Here is a 20,972-nt window from a genome sequence, read left to right as displayed (position 1 = left end):
ATGTCTGCAATAATCCGCTAACTATGCGCCTAGTTGAACTAATATATGCGTACATATCACCTTCCAATGCGGAATTGTATACGTATAGAAGGGCAATACTATTTCTGCGCATGCGCAATGACCCGTATAGACGCAATTACCGCACACATAGTTGACTTCGCAATACATACATCAACTACGCGTATGAAAGCCTATGGGGGATTTTACCAATTTTGGAACCCTGTAACTCTGGTTTGCAGAGATGTAGAGACCCCATCTTTGGAATTCAAGTCTAACAATATGTCTTCTACCTGCATGAGACATTTCGTGAGATTCAGACGTTGCTAATGGCCATTGCTGCGATTTATGTACGTCAGACTCGCTACCATTGAAATTGCCCAAATAAACAGGTTTTTGTGACCCTAGGCTATGACCTCTTCAGCTTAGGGGCCCGAAACTCACCAGTCATGTTCCCCCTAAGGGTCCCTACAATGCTAGAAAATTTGCCACTGCTGAGCAATTGCCCTTTGAAAAGATGTGAGATTTTGGAAAGTGAAATAGGGAGGCAATGAAAGCCTATGGGAGATTTTACCAATTTTGGACCCCTGTAACTCTGGTTTGCAGAGATGTAGGGACCCCATCTTTGGAATCCAAGTCTAACAATATGTCTTCTACCTGCATGAGACATTTCGTGAAATTCAGACGTTGCTAACGGCCATGGCTGAGATTTATGTACGTCAGCATCACTACCATTGAAATAGCCCAAATAAACAGGTTTTTGTGACCCTAGGCTATGACCTCTTCGGCCTAGGGGCCCGAAACTCACCAGTCATGTTCCCCCTAAGGGTCCCTACAATGCTAGAAAATTTGCCACTGCTGAGCAATTGCCCTTTGAAAAGATGTGAGATTTTGGAAAGTGAAATAGGGAGGCAATGAAAGCATATGGGGGATTTTACCAATTTTGGACCCCTGTAACTCTGGTTTGCAGAGATGTAGGGACCCCATCTTTGGAATCCAAGTCTAACAATATGTCTTCTACCTGCATGAGACATTTCGTGAAATTCAGACGTTGCTAACGGCCATGGCTGAGATTTATGTATGTCAGCATCACTACCATTGAAATAGCCCAAATAAACAGGTTTTTGTGACCCTAGGCTATGACCTCTTCGCCTAGGGGCCCGAAACTCACCAGTCATGTTCCCCCTAAGGGTCCCTACAATGCTAGAAAATTTGCCACTGCTGAGCAATTGCCCTTTGAAAAGATGTGAGATTTTGGAAAGTGAAATAGGGAGGCAATGAAAGCCTATGGGGGATTTTACCAATTTTGGACCCCTGTAACTCTGGTTTGCAGAGATGTAGGGACCCCATCTTTGGAATCCAAGTCTAACAATATGTCTTCTACCTGCATGAGACATTTCGTGAAATTCAGACGTTGCTAACGGCCATGGCTGAGATTTATGTACGTCAGCATCACTACCATTGAAATAGCCCAAATAAACAGGTTTTTGTGACCCTAGGCTATGACCTCTTCGGCCTAGGGGCCCGAAACTCAGCAGTCATGTTCCCCCTAAGGGTCCCTACAATGCTAGAAAATTTGCCACTGCTGAGCAATTGCCCTTTGAAAAGATGTGAGATTTTGGAAAGTGAAATAGGGAGGCAATGAAAGCCTATGGGGGATTTTACCAATTTTGGACCCCTGTAACTCTGGTTTGCAGAGATGTAGGGACCCCATCTTTGGAATCCAAGTCTAACAATATGTCTTCTACCTGCATGAGACATTTCGTGAAATTCAGACGTTGCTAACGGCCATGGCTGAGATTTATGTATGTCAGCATCACTACCATTGAAATAGCCCAAATAAACAGGTTTTTGTGACCCTAGGCTATGACCTCTTCGGCCTAGGGGCCCGAAACTCACCAGTCATGTTCCCCCTAAGGGTCCCTACAATGCTAGAAAATTTGCCACTGCTGAGCAATTGCCCTTTGAAAAGATGTGAGATTTTGGAAAGTGAAATAGGGAGGCAATGAAAGCCTATGGGGGATTTTACCAATTTTGGACCCCTGTAACTCTGGTTTGCAGAGATGTAGGGACCCCATCTTTGGAATCCAAGTCTAACAATATGTCTTCTACCTGCATGAGATATTTCGTGAAATTCAGACGTTGCTAACAGCCATGGCTGAGATTTATGTACGTCAGCATCACTACCATTGAAATAGCCCAAATAAACAGGTTTTTGTGACTCTAGGCTATGACCTCTTCGGCCTAGGGGCCCGAAACTCACCAGTCATGTTCCCCCTAAGGGTCCCTACAATGCTAGAAAATTTGCCACTGCTGAGCAATTGCCCTTTGAAAAGATGTGAGATTTTGGAAAGTGAAATAGGGAGGCAATGAAAGCCTATGGGGGATTTTACCAATTTTGGACCCCTGTAACTCTGGTTTGCAGAGATGTAGGGACCCCATCTTTGGAATCCAAGTCTAACAATATGTCTTCTACCTGCATGAGACATTTTGTGAAATTCAGACGTTGCTAACGGCCATGGCTGAGATTTATGTACGTCAGCATCACTACCATTGAAATAGCCCAAATAAACAGGTTTTTGTGACCCTAGGCTATGACCTCTTCGGCCTAGGGGCCCGAAACTCACCAGTCATGTTCCCCCTAAGGGTCCCTACAATGCTAGAAAATTTGCCACTGCTGAGCAATTGCCCTTTGAAAAGATGTGAGATTTTGGAAAGTGAAATAGGGAGGCAATGAAAGCCTATGGGGGATTTTACCAATTTTGGACCCCTGTAACTCTGGTTTGCAGAGATGTAGGGACCCCATCTTTGGAATCCAAGTCTAACAATATGTCTTCTACCTGCATGAGACATTTCGTGAAATTCAGACGTTGCTAACGGCCATGGCTGAGATTTATGTACGTCAGCATCACTACCATTGAAATTGCCCAAATAAACAGGTTTTTGTGACCCTAGGCTATGACCTCTTCGGCCTAGGACTGCATTGAACGCGACCCACGCATTGTGCGCATTCTGGACAACATCAATTACTGGGTTTATACCCTTCTGGATCCACGGTACAAACACAATGTTCCAAAACTGCTTGAAGAAAGAGTCAGACAGGTCAAAATGGAAGAATACCAGCAGGCCCTTGTGGAGACTTTAGAGAGGAGATTGACATCCTCCCCCTCCTCTAGCCAGTTCGCCGACAGACTGACTTCCGCAAACCCAGGACGACCAGGAGGGCAGCAAACAACACAAGCCGCAGCTAGTGCCCAAAAGGGAATGGTATCGGCAGTGTCCTTGGAGTGGGAAAATTTTCTGACACCCATGCAGCAGCACACAGAACAGCAAGCGTGCAGATCCACCTCCAACACCGATCGCCTGGAGAAGATGGTCAAGGACTACATGTCAGATGGCATAGCTGTGTTGAACAATCCATCTGCACCCTTCAACTATTGGGTATCGAAGCTAGACACCTGGCACAAACTGGCAATGTACGCAATAGAGGTGCTGGCTTGCCCGGCAGCCAGCGTTATGTCGGAACGCTGTTTCAGTGCTGCCGGAGGCATCGTCACAGATCGGCGTATCCGCCTCTCCACAGAAAATGCAGACCGTCTGACTCAAATTAAAATGAATCAATCCTGGATTGGAAACGACTACGCAACACTCCCGGACCCCAACCAAGTAACATGAACAATGAACATCTGTGATGGGTTAGCGTTTCCGGTCCCTGTTTATTGAACCTCTCATCTGTATTACATTTATGACTGCATGGCGACAAAATGCAAATTGCTATCCGCACGCTTCTTATCCTCATGCAAGGCCTGGGTTGTTGTGTCTCAAAGCGTGGCCTTCTCCTCCTGCGCCACCCTCCTCCTGTTCCATCACGTGTGCTGCTGCTCGGTTAGCGTTACCCGTCCCTTTTTCTGGAACCTCTTATATGTATTACATTTATGACTGCATGGCGACAAAAAGCATGTTACCTGTGCAAAGAAACATGACATTTCCCGCATTTAAAAGACAGTTTTCCCTTTGAAACTTTAAAATCGATTTTCTCAAAAACTATAAGCTCTTTTTGCTAATTTTTTTTTCCTCTTGTACCCACTCCCAATGTGCACATACCCTGTAAATTTGGGGTATGTAGCATGTAAGGAGGCTTTACAAAGCACGAAAGTTCGGGTCCCCATTGACTCCCCTTATGTTCGGAGTTCGGCGCGAACACCCGAACATCGCGGCGGTGTTCGGCGAACGTTCGCGAACCCGAACATCTAAGTGTTCGCCCAACACTACTTGCGAGTGACGAAGGCATGCTCAAACCCTCCTCCGGCGGCTGTAGTATGTGTGCGCAGCAGTATGTAAACGTACGGAAGCACGCATTGCGGACCAACTTCCCCCTGCATTGCAGATAGGATTATCTAGGTGTTCACCCAACACTACCCACCACTAGTAGGTAACTTTCCGCAAACTTTTTTTATGGGGAAGCGGGCAGAGGGGGGAGCGCTAGCGGAGGGGGTGGGGGGAATTTCCGACCCCCCCCCCCCCCCCGCGCGATCGGGGCATGCTCCCCCTTATGCCTGCGACCCCATAGGGCCCCCAAAACCGACATGTTCGGGGGTCCCATTGACTTGCATTGAGTTCGGGGTTCAGGCCGAACATGCCGAACATCTGGCCCATGTTCGGCCGAACGGACCCGAACATCCAGGTGTTCGCCCAACACTATCCCAAACCCCCGTAAGGTCCCCCTGCACTCTGCAATCCCTCATAAATCACAGCCAAGCTGCTGACACACAGCTTGTCAGAGCGGGCTGTGTTTATCTTTATAGTGTCAGTCTGCTGCTCTCCCCGCCTCCTGCAGAACTCCGGTCCCCGCCTGCATCCCTTCCCTCCCCGCTGATTGGAGGGAAGGGACGGGGCAGGGACTGGAGCTATGCAGGAGGTGGGGAGAGCAGCAGACTGACACTACAGATGTAAACACAGCCCGCACAGCGAGGCTGTTATTTATGAGGGATTGCAGAGTGCAGGGGGGCCTTAGGGGGGTTTGGGTTAGCAACAGAGGCTGGGCAATATAAGCAGACCCAGCCTTTGTATGCAAATAACATTCGTTAAACACACCTCGGGTTCTCTTTAATAAAGGTGGAATTTCACTTTAAGGATGGTCAAATGTTTCTAAAAGTGAGTCTCTGGTTAGTGTTCGGGTGATGTTCGAGTTCGACCGAACACCTGGTGGTGTTCGGCCAAACTGTTCGGGTTCGCCCGAACTGCTGAATGCCCGGCCGAATACGGCCCCCCTATGGGGTCGGAGGCATAAGGGGGGAGCATGCCCCGATCACGGGGGGGGGGGGGGAAATTCCCCCCACCCCCTCCGCTAGCGCTCCCCCCTCTGCCCGCTTCCCCATACAAAAGTTTGACGAAAGTAAAATAGTACCGGTGGTGGTGGCTGGCTGCTGCAGTGGCTGACTGGCACTATGAAGTGACTGAGGAGGAGAAGTCGGAGTAGGACGCGTTGAGGGAGGCCGGGCAGCGGGCGGTTCAGCGGTAGTACCCTTGTGGTACTTCCGCCCTTTCTCTGACCTCACGTCCTCTGCGTGATGACGCATACGAGGGTACGCGTGACGCGTACCCTCGTATGCAGAGGACGTGAGGTCAGAGAAAGGGCGGAAGTACCACAAGGGTACTACCGCTGAACCGCCCGCTGCCCGGCCTCCCTCAACGCGTCCTACTCCGACTCCTCCTCCTCAGTCACTTCATAGTGCCAGCCAGCCACTGCAGCAGCCAGCCACCACCACCGGTACTATTTTACTTTCGTCAAACTTTTGTATGGGGAAGCGGGCAGAGGGGGGAGCGCTAGCGGAGGGGGTGGGGGGAATTTCCGACCCCCCCCCGCGATCGGGGCATGCTCCCCCCTTATGCTTGCGACCCCATAGGGCCCCCAAAAGCGGGATGTTCGGGGAGTTCGGGGTTCGGCCCGAACATGCCGAACATCGCGGCCATGTTCGGCGAACGTTCCCGAACCCGAACATCCAGGTGTTCGCCCAACACTAGCTCTGGTCAGTAGTGCAATATATTGCATTTCCATTTTCAGCTCTCTTTTAAAAACACTTCAGGAGGAGAGCAGTTTTCACATATCAGCGCTGCTCCCATTCATAAGCCAATACCTTTATTACTACTTATCACACCTTAATGATCTACATATTGTTTTAACAGAACAAATTTGGCTTTTAGTTTGTGAAAATTTTGTTTTATATGCATTTTAAAGGAAAAATAAGGGAAAAAATAGAAAAAACAAATGATTTCTCAATTTACCTCCATTATAGTTTTACAGTAAACAGTGCTAACTATAAGTTAAACCCACAGATTGTATTTGCTTATCCATCCTGGTTATTACAACATGTAGATGATGTTCCTAGTACAATGCATGGTGACAGTATTGTATTTGGAAATAAAGGTGTCTTTTTTTCTGTTCTGATGATTAAATTACCTTATTTGCCAAAATAATAGTAATATACCCTCAGGGCATACATACCTAAGGTAACAATATATATTTTTAATATTCTGTCACTTTGTTTTTATTTTACAAGTCTTTTATTTTGACACACAATATGTGAAGATGTAATTGCTTTTAGCTTCACTTTGTGGCTAAAAAGAATTCCAAAGACCTGGGACTCAACACTAAAACTCTTTAAACTCTCTTCTACTATTACTCACAGTTAAAATATTACCACAAATGGCTCTTGTAGTTTTGTTAAGACTTTCTATAACTCATCACAGTTAAAATGATACCACATGTGCCTTATTTAGTTTCAAACTCGTGGTGCTTTCTCCACAACAACACTGGAAATATACACTCTATATGTTGCACCACAAACTGTTAAAAAGTAAATATGAAATAGAAGGAAGACACAAATACAGGGAGAACCTGGATTTTCTCCTAGGAGATAATTTTTCACCTTTTATTTAAAATATCTTTTCAGCACTCTGCAATTTTAAAAGTACTAAAATGCAGGGAAGAATTAAAAGTATTCAGAATATGTTCTTGCTTGTTTAGGGCTCCGCCTCTGACATAGGACAGGAGACCTGGATTCAAGTCTTTGGTCTTCCTGCTCAGTAAGCCTTCACCTATTCAGTAGAGACCTTGGGCAAGACTCCCTAACTCTGCTACTGAGTTTCTCGTAGTGACTGCAGCTCTGGCGTTTTGAGTCCACCAGGAGAAAAGTGCGATATAAATGTTATTTGGCTTGCCTTTGTCTTTATTGATAAGGTGCGAAAAGATCACTTCGGAGAATATTTAGGAGAAAAAGTGAATTAAATAAAGGCCTCAGCATCATAATCCACATCCATTTTACAAATATTCTTTTTTTTTTATTTTTCTGTAGTATCCTTACTTGACAGGACTGAATAGCAACTGAACAACAACTACTGTGGATGATTTATTTCATTAGAGAGTGGTGATGATGATTTTTCTGACCACATTTCTTCTTTTCATGGCATAGTATACAGTCTGGGCCATAACACACACCTTGATGGGATGCTTAGGAATATTTCTAGAGTTAGATAAATCAGTAGGACAATGAATGTTTATGGAAATTAATATATTTTGTATGTATTCTCTTTTAAGCTGTACAATGCCTACCCATCACTGATAGGCCTGCTACCGGGGGCCCACAAGACGATCCCTGAGAATATTGCTCACATGCAGAGTCTCATTAGAAAGATGTTTTCTAAGCAGAGACAACAGTTGGATGTGAACAACCAGAGGAACCTGATTGATTCCTTCCTGGTGAAGCAACAAGAGGTAAGTAAGATGCAATACTCACCAAAGATTATGGTGTTTTCCTGAAAGACGGTAATTGGGTATCCTGAAAAAAGAGGCACCCACACTCGCGACTGCTACTAACTTAGGCACTTTATATTGACATAAGGAAACGGGCCAGTACCCGTGAAATGTGTTGTCTTTTTTGTGCATCGTTAACATTACTTTCTACCTACATGGTTTGTTCGTTGATAGAGATAAGAATTTATCATTCCTTTACCTATTATTTAAAGTTAAGCTATTTATTGGGTGCCTCCTACAAATTTTTCATCCAAGTTATGCCTTGCCTTCAGTCAATGGAATGGATGGGTGTGAGAAAACGCGGAAAAGCCGCCACGTGCGCTCAGAGCAAGGCGGCTGATTTGCACGCGTAGGCCTACATCTGCCAGTATGGCTGAACGCGGAGAAAGCGCCGCATGTCTTGATAGCGGTGCGGCGGGTGGTACGCAAGACATGTCTGGTGTGGCTGGGACTGATAGTCCACACAGGTTCAGAAGGACGCGTGCTGAGAGGCAGAACTTTTATGGCAGCCAGAAGGGAGTCAGCTGACCAAGCCGGTCAGCTGACGATTGTACCAGTTCCCATTGGTCCAGCACTTAGGGGAGGCGCTGGAGAGCGCTGGGCTATATATACTGGGTGCTGGTCATTCACTGGTTGTCTGCCGTTGCGATCACTACATGGAAGCACTCAGACCTTATTGTCAGAATCTGTGTTATTATTCTGTTCTACTTCAGACTAGTTCCAGGGTGTTGATGATCAAGGACCTCACACCCAAGATTAGGAATCTGTGTTATCATTCTGTTATACTTCAGACTAGTTCCAGGGTGTTGATGATCAAGGACCTCACACCCCAGATTAGGGACTTGTGTTACCATTCTGTTATACTTCAGACTAGTTCCAGGGTGTTGATGATCACGGAGCTCACACCCAAGACTAGGCATTGTTTATTATCTGTTATGACTTTCTGCTTTCCTGACCACTCTTCTGTTCACTGATTTGGTACTTCGCTATATCTGATACTCTGTTGCCAAACCCTGCTTGCCTTAGGATTACCAAATCAGCCTCCTGTCTTTGTACTTTGTATGTCCGTGTGTTGCCGACCTGGCTTGTCCGACCTTGAGAATTATCTCCCCAGTTAAGAGATAGTTCACAGATCAGTCAGTGGCATCCTTCTATTGGTGTCACTCACGCACTGGTCCTTCCCTCTCCCAGTCTGACTCCTCCCTGCGGGAGAGTCTCAGGCTGCTGAAAGGTACTTACTCCAGCAGTATTCCTTACTGTCTTATACCTGTCCTCCTGGTATTGTTCTCAAAGTATTATTGTTTCACCAAACACTCATCTGATACTGCAGATCACCAATATTCAGATCCGTTCTGTGTTACACCGATCGTTACAGAACGGCAGACCAAAAAAATGCAAATGGACGCACTCACCAGCCATCTGGGCACACTTACTACTTCTGTGGAAAACATCAATATAGTGCTGGGCAGTCACCAGACGGTAATGGATGCTTTGTCTGGATCTTTACAAACCCTCCAGACAGCTGTGAAGGATGTGCGATCTCCTCTTAGCACAGACATACGTATGCCTGTACCTGAAAAATTTTCTGGTCACAGATCTGACTTCCGAAATTTTAGAAGTAGAGTGTTATCATACTATCATGAGTTAAGACCTAATTCTTCAGGAACTGTGGCCCAAAGGGTTACCTTTATTAAAGCCTTGTTATCTGGCGATTCTCAGACCTGGGCGTAAAGCCTTCCCACCAGTCACCAGACCCTAACCTCTGTAGAGGAATTTTTTAAAGCTATGGCTATAATTTACGACGATCCAGACATTGCCTCGACATCTGAGCGGAAGCTCAAACTTTTACGTCAAGGCAAGAGTCCGGTTGAAGATTATGCTGCTGAGTTTAGGAGATGGTCAGTATCGGCCAGGTGGGACACATTTGCCCTTTTAGATTGTTTTTTATCAGGGTTGTCAGACGAGGTCTCCGATCTTATGTTAAGTCAGCCTGAACCTAAGTCCATCGATGAAGCCATTTCATCGGCCATCAGGATAGATCGCCGGCTGCGATATCAGAGACAGACCCGGGGTAAAAACCATGTAAGAATGGTGTCCCACGCTGCTCCCCCAGTGACTCCACTTCCACCCGCTTCACCTCCACCGGAGCCAATGCAGATTGGTCGGTCAAAGTTGTCTCAAGTGGAGCGGAAACGCAGAATCTCAGAGCATCTTTGTCTTTATTGTGCAGAGGGGGGTCATAGAGTACAGAATTGCCCTAAGAATTCGGGAAACGCTACTGCCTAGGTGTAGTCGGGGGTAATACCCTAGGCAAACAATTTTTACCCCTAGATGATAAACGTTTGCTTCTTCCCTGTACTATTTCATGGGAAGATAGGTCTGAAGTCACTGAAGCCTTCATTGACTCAGCGGCTAATTTTATGGATTTTGAATTTGCAAAAAAATTGGGTATTCCGGTGACCCCGGTAGAACCACAGATACAGGTTACTGCAGTAGATGATTACCCTCTGCAGGGTAACAGTCCTCTGTCACAGACTCCAGAAGTGGGGGTCACTATCGGGGTGTTGCATAGGGAAGATTTGTTTTTTTGTGTGTTACGTATGACAACCTCCACGATCATTCTTGGCATGCCTTGGTTACAACTTCACTCACCTCAGATTAACTGGGCTACTGGTCAGCTAACGAACTGGTCTTCCCAGTGTTTTCATCATTGTTTAGCGAAGATAACCTTAGGTGAGACCAAGATTCATGTGGAAGGATTGCCAGATCAGTATTCTGAGTTTGCAGACGTGTTTTGTCCTAAATCGGCCGATAAACTTCCTCCACACCGCCCTTTCAATTGTCCTATTGATCTCCGGTCTGGTTGTATGCCCCCGAGAGGTCATCTCTACAATTTATCTGGGCCCGAAAAGTTGGCCACGCAGGAATACATCCATGAAAACTTAGCTAAAGGGTTCATTTGCCCTTCCCGGTCGCCTGCTGGTGCAGGTTTCTTTTTTGTAAAGAAAAAAGACGGAGGCCTTTGGCCGTGCATTGATTATCGGGGCCTGAATAAAATCACAGTAAAAAATCGCTATCCATTGCCTTTGATAGACGATTTATTTACTCAGGTCCCCAATGCTAAGATCTTCTCAAAATTGGATTTGCGGGGTGCATACAACCTGGTACGGATCAGAGAGGGCGATGAATGGAAGACGGCCTTTAACACACCCGATGGGCACTACGAGTACCTGGTGATGCCCTTCGGGTTGTGTAACGCCCCGGCCGTCTTTCAGGAACTCATTAATGAGGTGTTCAGAGAGGTTTTAGGCAAATTTGTCCTGGTATATTTGGATGATATACTAATCTTCTCAGCCAACCTCTCAGAGCATAGGGATCATGTCAGGTTTGTGTTGCACAAGCTAAGACAAAACATGTTATATGCCAAATTGAAAAAATGCATTTTTGAGGTAACATCTGTCGCCTTTCTGGGGTACATAATTTCTACCTCGGGCCTTTCTATGGACCCTGCCAAGGTCTCTGCTGTTCTGGAGTGGCCTCAGCCCGTGGGTCTGAAGGCTCTCCAGAGATTCTTGGGGTTCGCTAACTACTATAGAAGGTTCATAAAGGGGTACTCCACAGTCATCGCACCCCTTACCAGTCTCACAAAGAAAGGGGCAGATACTAACAACTGGTCCTCCGAAGCTCTTGCTGCTTTCTCCACCCTGAAGGAATTGTTTTGTACTGCACCCATTTTAAGACACGTTGACATCTCCTATCCCTTTATTGTGGAGGTAGATGCCTCAGAGGTTGGGGTAGGGGCTGTGCTGTCTCAGCGTTCTGGGTTGCAGGGAAGGTTACACCCGTGTGCTTATTTCTCTCGTAGATTTTCACCCGCAGAGAAAAACTACGATATAGGCAACAGGGAGCTCCTAGCCATTAAATTGGCCTTTGAAGAATGGCGTCATTGGCTAGAGGGAGCAGAACATATGATTACAGTTTACACTGATCACAAAAATTTGGAATACATCGAGGGGGCTAAGAGATTGAGTCCCCGACAGGCTCGGTGGTCACTGTTTTTCTCGAGATTCAGATTTATAATCACGTATACCCCGGGAAGTAAAAACATTAAAGCAGACGCTTTATCCAGATGTTTCGAGCCAGAGACAGCACAGTCCTCAGACCCAGAGACTATTCTCCCACAGAAAGTGGTGTTGGCAGCCACAGAGACCTGGAGGAACTGGACTGAAACTTTAAGTCCTTTCCAACAGGATGTCCCTGAGGGAAAGCCTAAAGGGGTCATGTTTGTACCGTTGCCATTCCGCTTCCAGATTTTGCAGATGTTCCACTCCCACAAAAATGCTGGACATCCTGGTGCCACCAGAACACAGGATCTTGTTGCTAGGTGTGCATGGTGGCCTTCATTGGCAACTGACTGCAAAGAGTATGTGAGAGAATGTGCAGTATGTGCAAGAAGTAAACCCTCCTGTCAGGCACCTGTGGGAACATTGCAGCCTTTACCCACCCCGAGTGAACCCTGGACCCATTTGTCCATGGATTTTGTGGGCAAACTCCCGAAGTCTGAGGGCATGTCGGTCATTTGGGTGGTAGTCGATAGATTCAGTAAAATGGCCCATTTCGTGCCCCTGAAAGGACTCCCCCCGGCCCAGGAGTTGGCCGATCTTTTCATCCTGCATATCTTCCGGCTACACGGTATTCCAGAGAATATAGTGTCAGATCGGGGAGTCAATTTGTTTCTAAATTTTGGAGGGCATTCTGTCATCAGTTGGGCATGGAACTTTCGTTTTCGTTGGGCTACCACCCACAGAACAATGGTCAGACCGAGAGAATTAATTAATCTCTGGAACAGTTTTTAAGGTGTTATGCGGCGGATGCACAGACTGATTGGGTCAAGTTCTTGCCGTTTGCAGAATTTGCACACAATAATTTGAAAAGCTCTTCTTCTGGATTCTCTCCATTTCAGGTGGTAACAGGAAGGTTGCCTAGGTTCTCCCCATTGCCAGTGGCTTCTACTCCATTTCCAACTCTGGAGGCTTGGCAAAAGTCATTTAAAAACATTTGGGGAATGGTAAAAAAGAATCTAGAGAAGGCTTTTCAGAGTCAGAAAGGACAAGCTGACAAATGTTCCATAGAGTGGAAGTTTCGGCCAGGAGACTTGGTCTGAGTGTCCACTCGTCATTTGGCCCTAAAACAGCCTTTACCCAAGCTAGGACCCAGATTTGTGGGTCCTTTCCCTGTAACCATGAAAATCAACAATGTTACTTATGCCATTGATCTTCCTGCCAGTATGCGGGGGGTGAGATCATTCCATGTATCCCTGCTTAAGCCAGCAGTGCAGGTAGATTCCACTCCTCCTCCCCCTGTGATGGTGGACGACCAACCTGAGTATGAAGTGGAAAAGATTTTAGACTCACGTATTGTACAGAACTCGGTACAGTATTTGGTTCACTGTAAGGGTTATGGCATTGAGGAAAGAACATGGGTACCTGATTGCCGCATACATGCAGATGAATTGAAGAGGGAGTTCCACGCCCTATATCCTGAGAAACCGGGTAGGAGCTGTCCGGAGTCCACTTCTCAGGGGGGGGGGTACTGTGAGAAAATGCGGAGAAGCGCGTAGGCCTACATCTGCCAGTATGGCTGAACGCGGAGAAACCGCCGCATGCCTTGATAGCGGTGCGGCGGGCTCCGCGGCCAGCGCGGCGGGTGGTACGCAAGACATGTCTGGTGTGGCTGGGCCTGATAGTCCACACAGGTTCATAAGGACGCGCGCGCGCGTTGAGAGGCAGAACTTTTATGACAGCCAGAAGGGAGTCAGCTGACCAAGCCGGTCAGCTGACGATTGTACCAGTTCCCATTGGTCCAGCACTTAGGGGAGGCGCTGGAGAGCGCTGGGCTATATATACTGGGTGCTGGTCATTCACTGGTTGTCTGCCGTTGCGATCACTACGTGGAAGCACTCAGACCTTATTGTCAGAATCTGTGTTATTATTCTGTTATACTCCAGACTAGTTCCAGGGTGTTGATGATCAAGGACCTCACACCCAAGATTAGGAATCTGTGTTATCACTCTGTTATACCTCAGACTAGTTCCAGGGTGTTGATGATCAAGGACCTCACACCCCAGATTAGGGACTTGTGTTACCATTCTGTTATACTTCAGACTAGTTCCAGGGAGTTGATGATCACGGAGCTCACACCCAAGACTAGGCATTGTTTATTATCTGTTATGACTTTGTGCTTTCCTGACCACTCTTCTGTTCACTGATTTGGTACTTCGCTATATCTGATACTCTGTTGCCAAACCCTGCTTGCCTTAGGATTACCAAATCAGCCTCCTGTCTTTGTACTTTGTATGTCCGTGTGTTGCCGACCTGGCTTGTCCGACCTTGAGAACTATCTCCCCATTTAAGAGATAGTTCGCAGATCATTCAGTGGCATCCTTCTATTGGTGTCACTCACGCACTGGTCCTTCCCTCTCCGAGTCTGACTCCTCCCTGCGGGAGAGTCTCAGGCTGCTGATAGGTACTTACTCCAGCAGTATTCCTTACTGCCTTGTACCTGTCTTCTTGGTATTGTTCTCAAAGTATTACTGTTGCACCAAACACTCATATCTCTCAGGTGTCCAGAGGTTAGTAATATATCTGATTATCGGTGATACTGCAGATCATCAATAATCAGGTATATATCTGGATTTTTGGTGATACTGCGGATCACCAATAATCAGATCCTCTCTGTATTACACCGATCGTTACAATGGGTTCATGCTTGGCCGGAAGCTTCAGACAACAGAGAAGTCAAGTTCTTCTATTAAAAATTATTTACAATTGTTGATGTAATTGTAAGGAATGGAAAAATCCAGCTCAGCCCCCCACATTTTAAGAGTTTTCATTACATCAAAAAGACTCAGGCCCATATGCAAATAACTTTTTCTCTCCAGCATTCTTCTAAATAATATTTTACCACCTTGTCAATAAATACCACTAGCAAACAAGAAAATACTCAAAGTAATGTGATAGTCCTTTTCACAACTTTTTAGTTCTTTTTGCAAAGTGCTGAAAAGTTATTTTAAAGGGAAGATGAAAAATGTTCTACTAGGAGAAAACGCAGGAGAAAAACTTAAAGGGGAGATCCAGTCTCTAAATGAAAATCCTAAAGTCCTCCTGTAAGGAAAGTTATAATTACCTGTACAGTCCTCAAATCGCCCAACTTCAGTCGCTCAGTCCTGGTGTGTGTGTGTCCTGCCGTCCCCAGTATGTGTGTCCTGCTGTCCCCAGCTGTCCCCATTCTGCCCCGGGTGCCTCCCCATGTGTGTCCACTCCCCGCCTTGTGTCTCCGCTCCCATTGCGGACCTCTCTTCACACCGTGTGGCTCCCCCTAGTGAAAGGCTTCTGCTGATCACACAATCAGCAGATGCTGCATTACTAGAGGAGAAGTGCAGAAGGGAAGACAGGTCTCCGGTCCCTGCTGCATTAGGTAAGACAAACGCTAGACAGCTAATTACCAGGGGGAGCGGAGACACAAGGGGGAGTTGGGGACATACAGTCGTAATAAAATCTCAAATCTATTTCAAGACAGTGCCTTATACCCAGGGATAGTCGTAGTCAGCCAACTTCGCTACGCTGGAACTACGCGTAGTTTTACACAATTACGCTTCGCCAAACTATGGCTTCGAAATCAAATATTCGCTTTGTATGCATTTCATAGACTATGCGTTAAAATGCGCAATTACACGTAGTGTGAAGCGTAGTGTATGTGGATGCTTATGCCTGCATGCAGAAAATTTTACACATTAATTCCTGTTTAAATGCCTGTATCGGAAACTCTTCTATGCATACATTCCCCTTTCCAATGCGTTAATTTGTAAGCATACAATCGCACGCAGAAACTTAGACGCGAGTAACGCATTCGTTCACTACGCAATGCACATCTTAACTACGCAGAGTGGGCGTATGCTACGCGTAACAGTACTTCGCTACGCGTAGATTCATAAATGTAGTTTTGAAACTTCACCTACGAACTACGATGCGTAGATGCGAACTACGATGTGTAAATTCGCACTGGCGTAGTTTCTGCTCATCCCTGCTTATACCACAATTTTATTTGCAACATAACTTTACACTCCACGGGGGTTCCACTAGATTGTATGTAAAGATTCTGATATATTCTGCTATGCAGGGCAAGGCCGAATCCGTTAAGTATTTCCATGATGACAATTTAACTGCGCTGGTGGACAACCTGTTTGGAGCAGGAATGGAGACCACAGCCACCACTCTCAGATGGGGCCTTCTGCTCATGATGAAGTATCCTGATATACAAAGTAAGAATTACTGATATATGACCCATATGAACACCACAAATTGCTAGTCAACCAGAGCTGACATTACACCTGGCCTTTGCTAAAGTCTTTATTATCAACTGAATATCAGGCATTTTTTTACTACTAGAAATATAGCAGTTGAAGACAAACATAAAGTATAGGAGTTGAACACAAACATAAAATTGGTCCTTCTACAGTATATGCATGTGAAATGTGGAACATTATCTCTAATATTAAACTGATGTTCTTACAAAATACTAAATGTTGAAAAAGCATAAAATCATAACAGACCATAGAAACCTAGATCCATAGGAGGAAGTAGGACCATATAGGACATGCTAAAACAAGATGTAGACCGGGAAAAAAAAATCTTTGGTTTGAAAAGTTATCAAGAATGACGGATAATTGCAACATTTATGACAAAATGCCCAAATTACACAAAGAAACACCACTATATAAAAGATTTTATGGCTATGTACAGTGTGCTAGGGAAATAAGAGTAATGAATTATGGAGAGAAAATAATCCCTGGAAACAGCATCACTGTCATGTAAATCATGAAAAGTATGATCCAGACCAGACCAATACAATTCTATTCAAAAATGCAAAAGTTTATTGAACATAGCCAAAATTGGATATAAGCAAGCCATAAAAACAATTAAAAACGACACAAGGACCAAAGGCCCATACCAGCCAGACAATGGATATATAATATAATGATCATTCCTTTCATGATTTATGACATGACAGTGGTGCTGTTTCCAGGGATTATACTCTTTCCATAATTCATTCATGACAAAATACCATCAATTAACCCCAGCATTAAACATAAACACATCATAAACCAAGGTTATGAAAAATCTTTCAACAAATTGATTAATACACAAGAAAAAAATATTTTTCAACTTGAATTTGCAATATGCAGCTACATTAACACTGCAGCAAAAATAAAGTCACCTTGCCTAAAGTACCCAAGGTGCAAAAGTGAAACTGACAATTAAAGGGATACTGTAGGGGGGTCAGGGGAAAATGAGTTGAAGTTACTCAGGGCTTCTAATGGTCCCTCACAGACATCCTGTGCCCGCGCAGCCACTCCCCAATGCTCTGGCCCCGCCTCTGGTTCACTTCTGGAATTTCAGACTTTAAAGTCTGAAAACCACTGCGCCTGCGTTGCCGTGTCCTCACTCCCGCTGATGGCCCCAGGAGCATACTGCGCAGGCCCAGTATGGTCTGTGCCTGCGCCATGCGCTCCTGGTGACATCAGGGGAAGCGGTGGTTTTCAGACTTTAAAGTCTGAAATTCCAGAAGTGAACCAGAGGCGGGGCCAGAGCATCGGTGAGTGGCTGCGCAGGCACAGGATGTCTGCGGGGGACCATTAGAAGCCCTGGGTAGCTTCAACTCATTTTCCCCCGACCCCCCTACAGTATCCCTTTAACTGATGATTAACTGATAATTAACAGTTGAAGGTTTCTCTAAAATATGAATTAAAAAATACATACCGTAGATTCATAATATATGATCTTTGTTTCACAGAGAAAGTACAAGATGAAATAGAGAGAGTCATTGGCAAAGCAAAGCCTAAGATAGAGCACAGGAAAGAAATGCCTTACACTGATGCCGTCATTCATGAGATCCAACGCTATGGAGATGTCGTACCAAATAATGTTCCTCACGCAACGTCCCAAGATGTCACATTCAGAGGATATTTTATTCCCAAGGTGAGTGCTAAATGTTATGAGTGTTTTACATAAAAGCCTATTCAGAAGCTATTGGGGCTGCACAAACGTGTAATCAGTTTCAACACTTTAGGTAGCCATACACTGGTCGATTTGCCATTAGATCGACCAGCTGACAGATCCCTATCTGATCGAATCTGATCAGAGAGGGATCGTATGGCTGCCTTTACTGCAAACAGATTGTGAATCGATTTCAGCCTGAAACCGATCACAATCTGTGGAGCCGCCGCTGCCGCCTGTCCCCCCCCCCCCGCGCATACATTACCTGACGCTGGCTCCCGGGCATCTTCTCCGCATCTCCTCCACGCTGCACCCGCTCCATCCCGGCGCTTCCTGTGTCACTCCGTGACCAGGAAGTTCAAATAGAGCGCCCTCTATTTGAACTTCCTGGTCACTGCAGTGACAGGAAGCGCCGGGATGGAGTGGGTGCAGCGCAGAGAAGATGCGGAGAAGATGCCCGGGAGCCAGCGTCAGGTAATGTATACCTGATTGGATCGGCCGCCACTAGCGACGTGCTCCCTACCCACGGGCAATCGAGGGTAATTTCCCGCACGGCGCGATCGACGGACTGATCCGATTTCGGGAGGAAATCGGATCGGCGGGTGCGTTTAGCGCGAACGATTGGCAGCTGATTCGATCACAGGATCGAATCTGCTGTCGAAACGGCCGTGAATCGGGCCAGTGTATGGCCACCTTTTGAGCTTGATCTACTAAGGTATCTCCAGTGATCCACAAGCTTCTATAGTGCAGTACCATACGTATTTCAGCTAATCTTGTTTGATTAAAATGTAAATCTCTTATCTCTAAGAAAGGGGAAGGGAAGGCGTTTAAAGTGGACTACAGGGCAACTAATGAGGTATGTTGTGTTGAAAACTATCTTTTTTCCCCCTTGAGATCATATTGTAAATAGCTGCTTACATCAAACCAACAGAAGCTGATTTAGGTAATAGCTTTAAAGGAAACATGAAGCGAGATGAAAAAGAAAAGTTACCTCACCTGGGGCTTCTTCCAGCCCCTAGAAGTCTTTCAAGTTCTGTACCAAAGTTCTGTTCTGCTCTAGGCCACCACTCTGTAAGATCACGACCCTTAGCTGGGTTGTGGTCTTCTGCGCATGAGCAGGCATGCCTCTGGGGATCGCATTCCCGGGGCCGGGCTCACTCTGTGTTTGCACAGTTCAGAGGCTTGAAATGTGCAAGTGCAGTGTGCAATCACGAGAGGCGCACAGCATGCCCGTGCATGCACAGAAGATCACATCAGTTCCATAATGTAGGGGCGGCATGACAGAAGGCTCTGGGACTAAAAGTTTTCAGGTGGACTCTTGGTCAAGGATGAGCATAAATTACGCCAGTGCGAATTTACGCATCGTAGTTTGCATCTACACATCATAGTTCATAGTTGAAGTTTCAAAACTACGCTTACGAATTTACACGTAACGAAGTACCGCCACGCGTAGCTTACGCCCACTATGCATAGTAAACATGTGTATTGCGTAGTGACCTATGAATGCGTTACGTGCGTCTATTTTTCCGCGTGCGATTGTATGCTTACAAATTTACGCATTGGAAAGGGGAATATACGCATAGAAGAGTTCCCGTTATATGCATTTCCAGAGGAATTAATGCGTAAAATTTTCTACATATGTGCATAAGCATCCGCATACACTACGCTTCACACTACGCGTAATTGTGTATTTTAACGCATAGTCTACAAAATGTATACAAAGCAAATATTTGATTTCGAAGCGTTTGACGAAGCGTAATTGCGTAAAACTACACATAGTTGCATGGGCAGCACGGTGGTGTAGTGGTTAGCTCTTTCGCCTTGCAGCACTGGGTCCCTGGTTCGAATCCCAGCCAGGGCACCATCTGCAAAGAGTTTGTATGTTCTCTCTGTGTCTGCGTGGGTTTCCTCCGGGCACTCCGGTTTCCTCCCACATACCAAAAACATACAGATAAGTTAATTGGCTCCCCCTAAAATTGGCCCTAGACTACAGTACTTACACTACATAACATAGACATATGGCAATGGTAGGGATTAGATTGTGAGCTCCTTTGAGGGACAGTTAGTGACAAGACAATATATATATATATACACTGTACAGCGCTGTGTAATATGTCGGCGCTATATAAATACTAAATAATAATAATAATAGTTCCAGCGTAGCGACGTTGGCTGACTACTACCATCCCTGCTCTTGGTATGACTAGATTATTAGAACCTGTGGATCTGAGATTACAGGGATTGCTACACAGCTGGAACATTTCTTTCATGTATCCAGGGGCCAGATTATGTAGTGATTTAAATGTCAGGAGGCTGATCTTGAATAGGATCCTTCATTTTATAGGTAGCCAGTGCAGGACTGGTGTTATGTGGCAGTGATGGAGTTGGTTGGTTAACAGTCTGGCAGCAGTATTCTGTATCCTTTTTTAGAAGGCTGGTGTAGAGAGAGCATTGCAATATCCCAGTCAGAATGTAATGAAGGCATGAACTAAGGTTGGTAGATCTTCTGGGGGGGCTGAGGTCTTGATTTTTGCAATGTTCTTCTAGTGAAAGTAGGATTCACCACAGCAGAGATGTGAGTTCTGAAGTTTAAATCCCCATCAATTAGAACTCCAAGGCTTTGCACATGCTCAGAGCTGTGTAGATCTGTGCTTCCTATTCCCAGTGGTGAAGACCTGTAAGTGAAGTTGTTTTGTTGTCATGCGCTGCCCTCCAATCAGAAGGACTTCAGTTTTTATATCATTTACTTCAAATGAGGTTTGTTTGGCACAGGTGTGCAGCAGGGATACAAGGGGTTATTTACCCATTATTCTGCCTTCTGCCCTGCGTTCCAAAGAGCTAGTACGCATCCTATTGGTCGTGCTGCAAGCCTCACACCAGCGCACTTCCTACTTCCAGCTTGAAGGAGGAAGTGCGCCGGTGTAAGGCTTGCAACGTCACCAATAAGACGCGTGTAAGCTCTTTGGAACGCAGGGCGGACCTTGGAATTATGGGTAAATAACCCCTTGTATACCCACCGCTCACCTGCGCCAATTAAACCTCATTTAAATCACAAGTAATCACGAGTGATTACTCATGAGAGCATCCGGTGAGCATCCCTGTGTGTG

The 20,972-nt window shown here is 45.8% G+C and overlaps 1 protein-coding gene across 1 annotated transcript in view; it reads left to right on the top strand.

The window, feature by feature from the left end:
* Positions 1 to 20,972, top strand: part of LOC137571181 (cytochrome P450 2K1-like) — a 46,077-nt gene that overhangs the window by 9,902 nt on the left and 15,203 nt on the right. The window contains exons 5-7 of the mRNA XM_068279995.1: positions 7,595 to 7,771; positions 15,989 to 16,130; positions 17,663 to 17,847. Coding sequence (XP_068136096.1) covers positions 7,595 to 7,771; positions 15,989 to 16,130; positions 17,663 to 17,847 — 504 coding nt within the window. The remainder of the gene's footprint in view (positions 1 to 7,594; positions 7,772 to 15,988; positions 16,131 to 17,662; positions 17,848 to 20,972) is intronic.

Source organism: Hyperolius riggenbachi, chromosome 4 (genome assembly GCF_040937935.1).
Source record: "Hyperolius riggenbachi isolate aHypRig1 chromosome 4, aHypRig1.pri, whole genome shotgun sequence".
In the NCBI taxonomy this organism is placed as follows: domain Eukaryota; kingdom Metazoa; phylum Chordata; class Amphibia; order Anura; family Hyperoliidae; genus Hyperolius; species Hyperolius riggenbachi.
The sequence above is the reverse complement of the archived record's forward strand: the minus strand, read 5'-3'. Positions and strand labels throughout refer to the sequence as shown.